Source organism: Rissa tridactyla, chromosome 15 (assembly GCF_028500815.1).
Source record: "Rissa tridactyla isolate bRisTri1 chromosome 15, bRisTri1.patW.cur.20221130, whole genome shotgun sequence".
NCBI lineage: Eukaryota > Metazoa > Chordata > Aves > Charadriiformes > Laridae > Rissa > Rissa tridactyla.
Window position 1 is genome coordinate 5,750,339 of NC_071480.1, and position 14,634 is coordinate 5,764,972.

General features: G+C 40.4%; 1 protein-coding gene across 1 annotated transcript; it reads right to left on the minus strand.

Moving 5' to 3' along the window:
• Positions 1 to 139: 139 nt before the first annotated feature.
• FN3KRP (fructosamine 3 kinase related protein) lies at positions 140 to 7,978 on the minus strand. Its single transcript, XM_054221657.1, has 6 exons — positions 7,812 to 7,978; positions 5,357 to 5,508; positions 3,902 to 3,993; positions 3,334 to 3,416; positions 2,807 to 2,929; positions 140 to 2,035 (listed from the first exon to the last, which is right to left on the minus strand). The coding sequence occupies exons 1-6, from the start codon at positions 7,950 to 7,952 to the stop codon at positions 1,697 to 1,699; spliced, it is 930 nt and encodes a 309-aa protein (XP_054077632.1). The 5' UTR covers positions 7,953 to 7,978; the 3' UTR covers positions 140 to 1,696.
• Between the last annotated feature and the right edge of the window lie 6,656 nt (positions 7,979 to 14,634).

Sequence of the window (14,634 nt, forward strand, 5' to 3'; positions counted from 1 at the left end):
ATGACTATGTTCCCATCAACACCTCTGATGACCATAAATCTCTAACAAACTAGACACCTTTAACAAGTTAGAGCAAGTAGCTCCCCAAGAACGGACGCAAGCTGTAAGGTTTTAATTCAGAAAACAGAGACAAAAATAATCAACTGGGAAACTTTTTATTTAAGCAACAAGGTAAAAGTAAAAGCTATTCTACCAAGCAAGGCTTTAAAACTTTTTGTAGCAAAAGTTAGACAGCCAGTGAGAAGAGTAGTAGAATTAAGGAAAGTTATATCAAATGATAGTCTTCTCTAAACTTGCTTTCAATTTGTAAAAATAACTGCAAAACCAGCAACTAAAAAATCTTCTGTATCTGTCAATATCCAATGAAAAACATTTTAAATTAATTAAAGTCATTGCCAAACATTCAAAATGCTTGTTAGGAATCATGCACCTCTCTCACCTACCTGGTATGCTTGCACTGAAATATCATTACCAGCCTACATCAAAAAGAGTACCATGTTAGTATTACCATCTCGCGGGTACAAGAAATAGCTAGTCTGCAAAGCTATCCTTGAAGAACTTCTGACAATGGTGTAGAGCTGCTGTTCTGCGAGTTACATTTTATTTTCCTTTGGTTTCATGTCTCTTATTCCAAGACCTACAAAGTGCACTTAGTGGGGACTGAAGAAAAATGTTAGCTTATGGCACCTGTAGTGTAAATTACAGAAAATTTATGTGAAGCCTGTATCACAACCAGATGGCATTAACCTGTAGGCAATGACAAGAGTCAAAAAGTACATCTTCTGCCTGTATGAGTGAGAGAGTACATCTTCACAGGACATGTACCTGAACAGGTCTTTAAGAATGCACACTACTGGACAAAAGCATAATCCAAAAAAGAAGAGAGCTAGTTCTGCTAAAACCAAAATTGCTGTAGATAAGAGACCACTGACCAGCAAGCAGAGAACAGCCTACAAGAATGCCATGAGGCACCAAAAATTATAGAAAAAATTATAAGCCATTTTCAAACAGCTTTGTAACTAACAGAACAGGAAGCAGTCTCCATCCAATAGAATCACAGTAGCATAATGAATAGCAATCATTTTTCACAGTTCCCATTACATAATTTTCTTGTTGACCTTCAAAATATTTTGTTAACATTGTTCTCATGCACATAACTGGACATGAAGAGCTGAAAGAGTCTGAGCAATCTATCACAAAGGTGGGGGGGAACATTAAAAAGTAATGTTCAACTTTTTCAGCCATCTCCTCAGTAACTGAGAAAAGCAATTCTCCATTTCACAAACGCGTCTCTAATGTTTTCCATTAAGGTGCAAATGTAAACCCTGGTATTTCTCCATTCTGAAGAACAACTGGTCCCTAAGAAAGTACTTTTTCCAAATAATTTAGACTTGAGTGCTTGACCTGTATTAACTTGCCTAGTCTCAAGCATACAATGCTTTCTTGACACTGACAGATCTTTTGTGCAACTGCATAAACTCATTAGCTATTTCCCTCATAAAGGTATTCCCAACTATCCTAAAACGGGATGACTATGTTATATCGGTATTTAGCAGGAATCACTGATTCTAGGTCTTTAGCTGTGCAACGAGGTCAAGGGTCTAATAGCTTTTTTTAACATTACTACTCCTGCAGTTGCACCGCCAAGTATGGGGTTTTCCAAGCAACATAGGAAGTATTCTGCTTAAGCAGAGAGTCACTTTATAAGATTTCTCATAATGTTTAGAGAAGACCCTCTGTACCCTGTACCAAAATGGTTCCAATGGTTCATGTAGTGAAAAAGCTGATAAAGCTTTAGGCGTTTCTCAAACCCTGCAGCTTTGGGAATTTTACTGTGGTAAGCAGAGTAAAAAGAACTGCTGAAGCCACCAAACATCCCAGCTATTGCAAGCTCGTACTCTGAATGGCCGTAGAAAGAAGCCGGATCGAAGATAATTGGACCAGAATCATCCTCAGCTACATTTCCTCCCCAGAGATCTCCATGCAGGAGAGCAGGAACAATTTCTATGTCACAGAACAAACTGGGTATCTTCAGCTGCAGGGGAAAAAAAGCAAGACACATTAAGTACTACATTTTAATGTGAATGATTAGAGTTTTATCTGCATACATCCAGAGCATGAATTGAAACTTCTTAAAAGTCTGTTAAAAAAAAAAAAAAAACAAACAAACTTGGAAGTGGCATAGGACCTAGTCAACAGAAATGCTGAGAAAATCAAGAGGATTTCTATTTTTCATAAAAGCCAGCAGCTGAAGAATAATCGTCCAAATGTTTTTTAGCACTAAGAAAATAAAAAATTTAAAATAGCATTCGGTGCTGCGATATTGACCAGCTTTAACAATAACAACAACAACCCCGACCACACACTTCATCATTAGAAGGCTCAGGAATCTCTCACCAACCTTGAAGAGATTTCTAGAAAGTAATAATAAATATATAACTAATACTAATACTATAGTCACTTAATCAGATGCAAACCTTAAATGAGTAGGTAATGTGCAGAACAGTACTGCTTACATACATTTCTCATCATGAGCGTGTTGGAGGGAATGAGAAGTGTGAACGTAATCTAGTATTTCCCAAACAGTAAGGCAAAGTGCTCTTTGGCACACATTCACCTTGGAATATTAGCATAGGGTGATGTGGCAAAAGCCATTATATCTTAAAATAAAAGGCATTTTAATCCCTAAAAGATGGAATCTCTTACCAACAGAACCAACAAACAGGAACTTTGGTTTATGAAAAGAAAGTCTAACCAACTGATATTTAGCTATCACCATAATGAGAGTTGAGAGAACTTCTCCTACCTGAAGTTGTGCCCAAAGTTCTCTTGCTTCCCTGTCTCCTGAATTCTTTTCGATCATGTCCATCTGCGGCTGGATTCTTTGCTTGGCAAAGAAAGTCACCCAGTCATTCTGCCAGTCATTCACCTGGAGGAACAGGGTTGTAGATGTCAGTTCTACACGACACAAAAGACCAATTTTCTTCTTTTTTAAATAAAGCTTTGGAGGATTATACGGCCTTTGTGCTGATACCATCCAGGACAGTAAATGCTACCATTTAATAGACCGTTATCTTAAAACATTAAATTAGGGGAATAAATAATTTTCTCAAAGTGATAAAACCCAAGAAATTGAAGAGCTATAAGCGTCCAATGCAGCTGTAAGCGCTGTCCAAAGCACTACTTTCCTTAGCAGGCTGAACAATGTTTTTTTCTTTTTATGACTCCACAGAAATAAATGAATTTCCATTATGATAATTTTGGCCCTTTGTGTCACTGAAGGGAAAGTAAGATAAACTTAAAATTCTATCGGTCTGATGAAGGACAACCTACCTGTGGAAGATAGCCACAGCAGGTAACTGTATGAAAGCCAAATTGATCCACAAACTGGACTTCCATTTGCCCTTGACCTTTACCTTTCAAACCAAAGACAAAAATCCAATACTAATGACAAGATTCTAGGTATCTACAATGCAAATGGACCTTAAAAACTATGCAAGGGTACAACGCTGCTTCTACTAAGAATAAAAAAATTGCATCTTAATACTCTTTTTGTTACAATGGTTGGTTTTTAAGCTTAAAGCCTGATGGAAAGCAGCTATATTATAATCTTCATAATCATATTTTGAGGTAGCGTATCTCCTCTGATACCATGTCCTTGCAGAAACTGTTGTTTGGGATACCAAGGGTCCCAAATTGAATAAACGTTTTGCTTACATAGATCCAAATAGAGCAACCAAAAGCAAAAGGACAATCCCCTGCTGGGTGTTTCATCCAAATCTATTTTCATAATATCTTTAGTGGAAGAAGACGAACTTATCCTGAAATAACAAAAGCTATTTTAACTATTTTGTAGATTATTATTAACTAGGTTAAATTTGCAAACAGCTGTGTACTGTACCAACTGTGCTTTCTTCTTTCTTCAGCTTCTCTCCAAGTTGCTGGTTATGAAGGTGGAGATCAGCCAGTTGTGTTCCAAGCTTTGCTGAATGTCTAAGAAACAAAACTATTCTTAGCAACACTGACACATGAATTAATCCCGTTCTTGATATTCCAGGAATTACTTGAAAAGATTTATTAAGCAAATAAAATAAGTTCTGCATCTCTAACAAAGTACATTTTCAAAATATTCCACTTATAAACACCTCCTCTTCTAATAAAGATTATGTATTAACATAGAACAAAATGTACTTACATGGTTGTTTCTGACAACACTATTAAAAGTGAAAGTGAGAAGCGATCATAAATTCAGTAACAATGACAAACTATCAATTCTAATTTGTGCAATATCACCTCTATATGGACTTTCAGTAAGATATCTGTAAGAAAACTATGCACAACGTGTTATGCTGACTTTTTTTTTTTTTGCAAAGTGTCTTTGGGAAGTAGAGCCAAACAAGACTCATCCTCCTCTTTATATTTGTCTCCAGCTTCTCTCTAAAAGGCCTAGAAGATGAAAGTCAGGTGGGCCTTATTTATTTACCTTGCAATAATTATGAACAACTCTTAACAGCCAGTTGCTCCCGTGTTAACAAAAGTACATTCCTTTTCCTGTCTTTGACCTCTCACATCTTTCCCTGTTCTCAAGACACTGTCATTTAAGGCAGTTATTTCTTCATTTTGTTCCTGTTAACACAGATTGTAGCTATCCCCTGAAATTTCTATGACAAAAGTTGCATTTGCACACTTTCATCTCAATCAGCTGAAACGACAGGATTTCTGCTCTTTCTCTTGGAGTTCACTGAGGGCTCTTCGTGAATTAGAAATTCTGCAGACAAGTAGGATGAGGGATATGACTTCAAGCTGGCTGCAGAAGTTCTGAGATTGGGATGAGAAATTGGCCATGCCCACTTCCCTAATGGAATCAGACAGAAATATTCACCATATTTTAATTTACTCAAGTGTTTGCCACAGAGAAGGGCCAAAAGTTTGAAACTATCAAAATCAAGGTGAGAGCTTGAAACCAGGATTCAATTATTTGGGGAAGTGCCTCTGCATACTCCTAACAAGCAATATTAAACACTGGTTCTTATATCACGGGCAAGTACACAAAACAGGTGATCATGTAGGTCCCTTTCCTTACTGTAAAGAAACACCTTACTGTAAAAATCACCAATTACCCACAAAAATCTGAGACAAACCCAAAACTAAAGAAAAATCACACTTACTTCTTGACATATGACCTATTTGCTAGGTGAAGCATTATGAAGTATTTTATACAGTTCTCTGCTGTATAGATTCACAAATAGAACTTGACTTGATTTAAAAAAACAAGTTTCCCCTCTGAAAACAAGTGACTTAATCATCATAATCACAATTTCTGGTTAAAGGATGCAAGGATAATACTGTGTTTTACCTGTTTAAGCCTCTCATTTCCAAATGTTCCATCACAAACAGTGTAGTGCCCCCAGGCAGGTCTATAACTTTGATGGGTTTAGGCACTTTTATCGTCTGTGTTTTCAAGATGGCTTCCAAACTTGCCATTTCTCCCTCAAACATTCTTCTGGCCTGCCAAATGTTAAAGGAAAGCATTAGTCTCTATGAACACCAGTCAGAGGTAAGCAAAGCTCTTTCACAAAACCAATCAAGGCAGTATATGCTAAATAGAAAGCTTGGAGCAAGTGGTTACTGCACGTACAAGACACAAATAGATCCACACCACCAGATTCAACAGTAATTTTGCAATTACAGAAATTTCATTTCATAAACCGACTCCATGGAAGTGATTTAGGTTCTAGCATTCTCTGTAATCATAAAAATATCTTAGAAAGTCTGTTTACAATTGAAGGAGTGCAAACTGCTTATATATAAAATGTAAGCAATATTTTATTAATAGATTATGCAGCAAATGTCTAGAAAGCTATGGGCAACATACATCATCAGTTGAGAGACTAGAAGAATGGTGCTGACATTCATAGTCTTCATGCCTTTTCTGACACAGTCTGCTTGGTAATATAGCCAATATTGTCTAATTTGCAGTCACAGAATCATTTTCCCTGGCCTATTTCTTTTGCCTCATGGGAAAAAAGAAAACAACCAAAACCACTATCAATGATAGCAGCCAAATGCCCTTTACTGCACTTGCGTGCAGAAGCCCTTAGAACCCAAGCCACTACCAACTACATTTGCTTTGAAGACATTCTGAATTTAGGAACTATTTCTGCAACTGTTATCCACACCGAGTAAAATCTATTCTCTTTAGTTGGTCCACTGATACCAGTGACACTAGTCACATGAAGAAATGCTGCTCTAGAAGAGGAAGGCAGAGGCTGCAGAAAAAGGGTATGTGGGAAATCTACAGTATCTGCTAAAAGCAAAAGAAAGGAAATACAATGAATAAAATAAAACCAGACCACTAGCCCTTCAGTACTGATACATGAAATACAGTGAAAGGACAATTTGCAACATTGACTAAAAATTCCAAAGCCTACAGGAGATCAAGAATGAAGAACTGCTGAGCCACAAGTTAGCTTTGTTCAGAGGAAATCAGTAAATACTGTATCTCTGTCTAAAGCATGACAGTAGGTTAAAGTCAGCTGTTATTTTTTAATAGAGTAAAAAAAAAAAAAAAGTGTTTTCTAAAGAAGTTTGTTTTTCTAAAGAAACTGCTGATATACACCCACAGCCCAGCATTATAATACAGCTTGGCAAAGTTTGCTTTAATCAGCACTCAGAATCCACGCACAGGCAAAAGCATAGAAAATTAAATGATTACCAAATAGAAAATCTATCCAGATCTTTTTTTCCAGGCCCTATCTTGTAGCTAGCTGGATTGTATACCTAAATACACAATACACAGAGGCCTAAGTGTAAGGGCTATATTGCTATTATTTCAAACTATTCTCAGTCTAATGTAAAGCAGGAAAACCCTTCCATATTCTCCCATGTTATCACCTCAGTGCATCCGTCCAGCTCCCTGATACGATCAGAAAGCATAGACAAATTTGGAACAGATATAGTTGCACACATGCTTTCAAAAACATTTGTTTGCTGTTAAAGGCAAATACAAGTTCTGACTTCTGTTCTTACAGCAAAGGTATTCATTTGACAGACACAAGTTTAGAGTCCCTTTAAAGTAAATTCCACCTGATCTCTGCTTTTGCAAATAAGGCTGCCGTACTTATGGCAAGGTATGTTGCAGATATCTACCTTCTCCAGCAGCTAGTACCACATATTGAAAGGACAGAGAAGGAAATCTTGAACAACAATTGTGGAAAAACATCATTTATTGAGAAAAGCTCTTTCTTACATGCAGGGAATTACTGGCTTTGTTAAACAAAGAAAGATGCATGCCTTGGGTAGATAATTTTATACCTTCAGAGTTCCTCCAGACACTTTCACAGCTTATGCAGCCACAGCAGTATGACCGTTACCCCAGCCATAACTGACAACAGCATGCCATCGTACTGCATGCCCTGGCAAATTACACTGATACCGCAACAGCATCCCACCAGAAATGCTGCTTCCCATCCCAGGGCCTACCCCCACTGGGCGCCCCCGCCACAAACCAGGCCCCAGACCCGCAGCGGCCGCCCGCCAGACCCTCACAGAGCAGAAGCCGCCAAAAGAAGCCGGCCTCTCACCCCGGCAGCAGGCCGCTTCCCTGACACCAGCCCGCTTCCCTGACACCAGCCGACCTAGTTTCACCGACGGAGGCCAGCCAGCAAACCTCCCTTCACCAAGAAGAAGCCGGGGCCGGCCGAGCCCAGCCCGCCGCCCATCTCCTCAGCGCGGCCGCCCTCACAGCTGCCTCCCGCCCCGCCGCCGGGCCCGCCGCACGCACCCCACCCTCGACCCCTGCCCGCCCACACCTCCGCCTTGGAGTTGCTCTTCACGTACACCCGGCCGCGGTCCGTGTCGTAGCTCTGGCCCTGGCTGATGCAGCCGCCCCCCGAGTGCCCCGTCGGCCGCAGCACCGCGGTGCCCAGCTCCCGCCTCAGCGCGTCCTCCATGCTGCCTGCCGGGCCCCGCGCCGCACTGCGCCTGCGCGGCGCCGCTAACGGCGAGCGGGCAGGCGGGGCCGGCAAAATGGCGGCGGCGGGTGAGGTGGAGGGGTTGGCCAGTGGCCCGGGCGATAGGGACCGGCCAAGAGGGAGGGCTTGGTTGTAGGCGCTGGGGAGGGATACGGAAGGACCCGCTTCTTTCCGGCGGGGGGAGGGAGAAGGGCTAAATGGCTTCTCAGAGTCAGGCGGAGAGGAGCGGGGTCGCGGGCTGCCGCGGCCGGGCCTCAGCCGGGCCTCAGCGCCTTGGGGCAGCAAAGCGACCGCACCTGGGAGAGTCCCTCTGCCCAGTGGGGTTGGGCAGGATGCTAAATAGTGCCAGCCAAAATCCCAGTGCTCCTGGGACGTGTTTTGTACTGCAGAGAGCCTATAAATATGCTTTTGTTTGAACTTGTTTCCCTTGGGCGTTTCGTGACTTCTTTCCTGCTGTTGATGCAGAGGATGCACATGTCAAGGAAAAGATCTTGCAGTAGGGCAATATGTGTAACAAAGGCAATGGATAGTAATTTTTAAATATTTGGATTTAATGTGCTTTCTGGGCATTATAAAGGTACATGCTGACATTCATTCTGTTCTTCAACAATAACAAGAACAGCTTGCTGTTACTGGACACAGGCCGACGTAGGTCTGAAGTAAATTAATGTATTGTTTCCCATTAGAATTTGCCACTTATTTAGTGAGTAATTCTTATTTAAAATACACATTTCTGAGAGTAGAAGCTGGAAAAGTTCCCACTGGTCTTTATTTGTTTCTTTGTTAGTGCAAGATTTTGTACTTTTATTTTCTACTATTTCCTTAAAAGTCTGTAGTCTCCGTGGTTACAATCACTAATTCATCTTTTGGTATTCCTGACTACCTCCCTATTCACTATACTGACTTCTCTTGCTAGGGGTTTTTAGAGTATTATTGTGTTGCCTGAGCAATTTAGACACCTATGGATATACATTTGTTTCTATATAGTAGTTTATGCAAATAGCAATTAAGGTTAATATAGAGTTATTGATGTATACTTTCAAATTTTAAACTGGATTTTGATTTAGAAATTTTCTTTTGAGGGTTTACTGCAGGAGAATTACAGCTCAGAGTCCTCTAAAAGTTCCCGTGGAGCAGCAAAATAGCAAGTGGTAAAAGGACTTAAGTTCATTATTTCCAGAAGTCTGTGTACCTTTCCTTTTCAAGAGCTGCTGTACAGCTTTCATCTTTCTTTCCTTTTTTTTTTTTTAATCTGAACTTTGTTCATGTAGAAGCTGATATTTTGAATTTGGCAGGATTTCTGGATCCCCAGCAGTCCCGGCAGACTTACCTTAAATATTTTTGCTAAGCTTCTATGTTTCTGGCTGTTTCTAGAGAGCCTGGACAAATCATCAATGTGCTGTTCACACCAAATCCAAAACTTGTGCAATCTATTAGACATATGAGATGTGCTGCACAATCCTTGTGTGTGTGCACCATGTCTTTACTCTCTTGGAAAGCACTTGATGGGTGAACATAGTTGGGAGCCAATGAGCTACACAGTTTGTGCACAAGAAATTTGACATCTCTTATTTGTCAGATTTAGTGCGTGTACCAAGACACACTATTCATATGTCAGATTTGTATCAGAATCGGTGCATTTTAGAAGCACACGTTCATTATCAGTTTCAAAAATCCTGAACTGACACGTTATGGCTGCAGCTTGGGCTTTTAGCCACTCCAGGTATGTCATGAGCATGCTAAATCTTGCTTGCAGAAGGTTGGTTGGATGGTTTGTGTTATCTTGTGTAAATCAGAGCAGGGATTTCGTGTAACTGTTGGCTGTAGAGGGCGTTACAGTTTGGGGATGTGACAGTGATAGCCTGAAACCCAAGAACCTGTGGCTTATTCAGAACCAGGGATAAATTAGTACTACAAGAGTATGGAAACACAAATAAGAATATGTTTTTGTGTGGTGGAATCTGTTTTCTGACACAAATTGCCTCTTTGGACTCTTTGTGTAAAATTAGCCTTAAACCCATGTTGGATTCAGATGTCTGCAATGGTTGATGAAGAATGATTGAGATTATGCTGAGGGAGACTTTAAATCTCCATTTGGATTCTAGGAATCGGCAGCAGGTGCTGTGGAAAATAATGCTGTGAGATTTCTTTGAACCTTCCTCCTTATTCAGAGAGCAAAGGAGTAATGTCCATTCTGAGATCAAGGAGACTTGTTTTCTTGTTTTGTAGTTTTTAAAGAACTATGAGAATAGGAAGAATTAAAAACCTGCATTTTTATTAAATGACACTTCTGCAACTCTTGGAAAATTGCTGTTGTGTCTGATTTTTTAAATTTTATTTATCGCTTTTTTTGAAAAGGCAATTAGAAACCAATCAGAATTTGTTAATTAGATTTAATGGAGTTAAAATAGAATGAAATTTGTGGTTCAGTCTTCAAATACTAAGTCGTAGTAGAATATTCCATACTGTCAGTAAAGTTTGTCATGCGGCACTAAAGACCAGCATAGTGAATGTTGTAGGAGTAGAGAGCAATTGCCCTTTATTCTCTAGAATTTAGTTGAATTGTACTTTCTGGTTGCATCCGATCAGATAGGATGTAACAGAAGTTTGGCCAAAATTGTAATGTCAAGCTCATTAATTACATGGTGGACATAATCTGAAGAAGGAACTGTCAGCTTGCTTTCCAAATGAGAGGTTAAATGTTCTGGAAGAAACTCGGCAAGACCCACAAGACATCGCATTCCTAAAGACGCTACAGAGCATCTGTTTGCAGGAGGCACAGGCTCCCGACTCCTGCAGACATTGGAGCTTGGTGAGAGCCAGGATTTGGGAGTTGCTTCTTCGCAGATGCCCTTTTCAGTGCACGTTCCAGCTCCAAGCCCTCCCAAAGCCTGCTGCATGGCATCTTAGACTCTGTGCCACAGATTACTGGTCCCTATTTGAAATAAACTACTCTGTCAGGCCCCAAGTGTACTCAGAAGACTACAAAAAAAAGCTTACCCATGCACTGAAGCTGTTCATGCAGTGCAGGTCTTGCCTGCTGTGTGAAGGCAGCGTATACGACAAAAGGCCATGTGGCAGTGTGGGTTGACTTAGCAATAATCCTTTCTTCCCTGCCTCCTCTCTTTTCCCCCATGTATCATTTATTCCTATTAGAGTATTTTAAAAAGGCTGCAGTATGGTATTCAAACCAGCCTTTTCCTCTGCCCTGTTGGGGTTCACCAGCAATATTTATCTTGGTTTGATGCATGCTGGCTTGCCTGCAAGATCCACAGTGGTTCACTTTCTGTTTAAAATAGTGTTTCTTTCTGTGGAGGAGAAGACAACTGGCAAGCTGGGCTGCAAATTATTTGGTGAGTCATCAGTTAATATACACATCCTGAATAAAAAAGCACTGCAGCTGCTAATTTCTGTTTATTGCTTGACAGTATGTACAAGAAGAGAAAAGGTAATTGGTATGTGTAGCCTTTTATTGGTTGGTTTATATATATATAAATAGAAAATATGCATTAGGGCTTTTCAAGCTCCAAGCCCCTATTTGTGTGACCATACGAGAAATGTGCCGTGGGCTCTTTGTCTTTTTTCCTCTCCCACATCCATGGACAGGCTGAGAGGGTGGATCAGGAAGGATGTAGGACTTTCCATTACGGAAAGAGATGATTTGTAAGACAGTCATTGCGATTTGGTGTTAGTGCTTGTTTTTCTCTCTATTTCTTTAAACAAAATTCGCTCTAAGAGACACAAATAGGTTTTTTTAAAAATTCCTCGGGTCAGCTATATGAGCAGATAAATGGAAATGGAATGAGGAGTTTCATTATCAAAATAACAGGCTGAGATAGACCTTAGGAGCAGAATTTGGTCATTATTCTGATTATGTAGAGACACTGGGATAGGAGTCGCTGATGTGTCTGTTCATGTGCAGAGTTGGTGCCTTCATAGATTAGTTTTCAGCAGTTTCTGAAGTGACTTGGCTTTATCTTCTCTTTTTGATTGCCAGATTGTCAATGGGTTTTGTTGTTCACTAATTTCTGCCCATCAACAAGAAGTTTGAGGAGAAAGTTCAGGGGTTTGGATCATTTTAATAGTAATGAATAAGAAATTGTGCTCTTTGTGAGGGTAAAGAACTGGTGGGTTTTCCATAAATATAGCTGTTTGTGAGTCTTTTTTTTATTTTTATTCTGGATCAAGAGAAAATTATTATTATTTGCAGTTCTGACTTTTGTATAGCCTAGTTCTGTATGGCACAGTAAAAGAGCAATATACATGCCATTATTTCTCCCTTCAGCTGCCCCTAACCAGGTTATATTAGTGCTTGAAAGTGAGTTAACAAATGCATTTTCTTTTGTATTATTAAGACAGGTGATGGGTTAAAGATTTGTGGGCGTATTCTAGCTCCTAATTCCTGTATAAAGTATAACCATGAGCTGCCCTCAAAATAAACCTGGGCTTGGCACAGATTTATGTTCTAAACATGATTACACGTAAATGTCAGATAAGTGGAAATATTCAGGAAAGTGGAAACATTCCAGAACTCTGCTATTTATGGCATCAAAACAGACGTTTGAAAAGCATTAGTTCTTCATTTTCAACAACTGAAAAACTCTTCATATTTTTTAGTTTAAAAATAAGGGCAAATGACCCTTAATTGCCAAGTTCATTGTTATGAAAATGCTTGGGTTTTTTCTCCACTCTTTCTTCGTGAACTTTGGTAAAAATCAAACATATAAAATTTCAGTAAAGCAAGATATAATGATTAGTTTGTAGTTCAGCATTTTTCTTGGAGCATCTCAAAGCTCTCCACTGAAATTTGTGGTTAAAATCCCATGACGCTCCTTTGTACTAGATGCAGCAAATAACTTTGATAGGTCTGGAAACCTGAGGCAGAAAGAATTCGAGTAAGTTTGCCAAGTTCATAAGGGAAGACTGTGTTAGAATTGGGACTGGAGCGCTGGTTTCCTGATGCCCAGGGCTGTGCTCCAGCTGTCTAGAAGTTGCTTCCACAGGAAAAATACAGATGACTACTACGACTGCATTTAGCCTATCTCAAATTAAACACTGAAATAGAAGTTCTGACAGATGACGCATCTGCAAGAAGAGCACGTCTCGCTCTTTCCATATGTAGGCCTTCTACAGGAAAACACTGGAGCCTGAAAAGCTGTGGTCTATTGCTGCAAAGTTATTATCCCACCTCCAACAGGACTTTGATTCCATAAAGTGATGACTGGATTATAAAGAGGTGCAATTATTGGATGTGTGAGTATGCCAAAGGGAAAATTGCCTGTCTGACACTGGGAATGTGGTGCTTGGGTGATGGTGAATGCTACAGGACACTTTGTATTCTTCGGTTTGCACTGGATTAAAATTACTGAGCAACGATACAATGATACTCATGAGTTCACATTTTTGCAATCCTGAAATAAAAATAAGCATGTTAAGACTTTTTTTTTTTTAAGAGAACAGTAAATTGACATTGCATCATATCCATACAAACAGACTTCATGAGCTAAGGACTTTGTTGTTTTTCTTTTGAGTAGAAATATAAGGTATAGATACATCTCTTTCATTTTGGGGGTTATGTTTGGCTGCAGATAATGCAGAGTAAGTCCTGTGTGTATGCTGGATTTATTTCTTCTGAATTAGATGTGCTTTGGGCAAAGTGTGGGTGAGGTGGGGTCCAGTAAAACAAGGACATAAAGACCTTTCATGAAGTTGTAATTTTTATGTGGAGTGATACTTTGTGCATACAGTGCTATTTTTGATGTTTGTTTCTGTCTGTCTTTGTACAAATGTATTTTTTTACCAGTTTGACACTACTAGATTTTCTCTTCAAATTTGGGAATTACTCAGGGTTAACAAGATTTTCTTAAAGAATTTTTTTTTAAAATTATATTTCCTGGCAGATGTGCTACAAGCAAAGGACAAGGAGGTCATAAAAGGGCCTAGTGCAGAGCTTAGACAGTAAACATACGTGTTAGGGTAAGATTTAAGAAATGAGATTTTCCTGTAAGTCTTTGTCCAGTCACTTGCAGTTTTCATCACTGGCTCAACACCCGGGGTTAGAGGTGATGCACCTTCTGCTAGAAACCCGCTGAATTTGTTTTAACGGCACATGAAGAGTGAGCATTTAATCCAGAGATGACCCCTTTCCCTCCATTCCCTCCGTACCGCATTTTAGCGTACGTTTGGCAGTACTGGTGAGGGTGGGCACGTGGGTGGATTGCGGGGCCAGGAGGGAATCTGACATCTCCTCCAAGGCTCATCCCCATTCCGTACAAATACACAGCAATAGCTGAGTGTGGGTAGTGAGAGGACAAAGCCAGCCAACACTGCTGTGGGTACGATGAAAAAAGAACGTGCCTTTTCTGGCTATGAATATCCTAAAAGCCAGACTAAGGTGTGCGTGTGTGTGATTCTGTGAGGGTGATTGACTTCCCATGCCGGTAGCTATGGCTGAGACTCCCCTTTGGCCAGGCGGTGATGCGGTTGGGGCTGGTGCAAAGTCCAGAAACGTTCCTTGTCCAGAAGCTGCTGTTACTTCACGCAGGCCTCACCCCGCCGTTTCTCCAGGGCCCTTTGCCTGCCGGCGTGCGCTGGAGGAGCCCGCCGCGGTGGTGGCTGCAGGGCTCGGTTCCCGTCGGAGGGGCTGAGGCTCGAACCCATG

Bases quoted from the DNA above. Each gene is read 5' to 3' on its own strand.
- FN3KRP (XM_054221657.1), bottom strand. From the start codon at position 7,952: ATGGAGGACGCGCTGAGGCGGGAGCTGGGCACCGCGGTGCTGCGGCCG. The intron at 3,994-5,356 runs GTAAAACACAGT...TTTGTTTCTTAG, and splicing joins GAAATGAGAGGCTTAAACAG to ACATTCAGCAAAGCTTGGAA. The intron at 3,417-3,901 runs GTACAGTACACA...TTGGTTTGAAAG, and splicing joins GAAAGAAGAAAGCACAGTTG to GTAAAGGTCAAGGGCAAATG.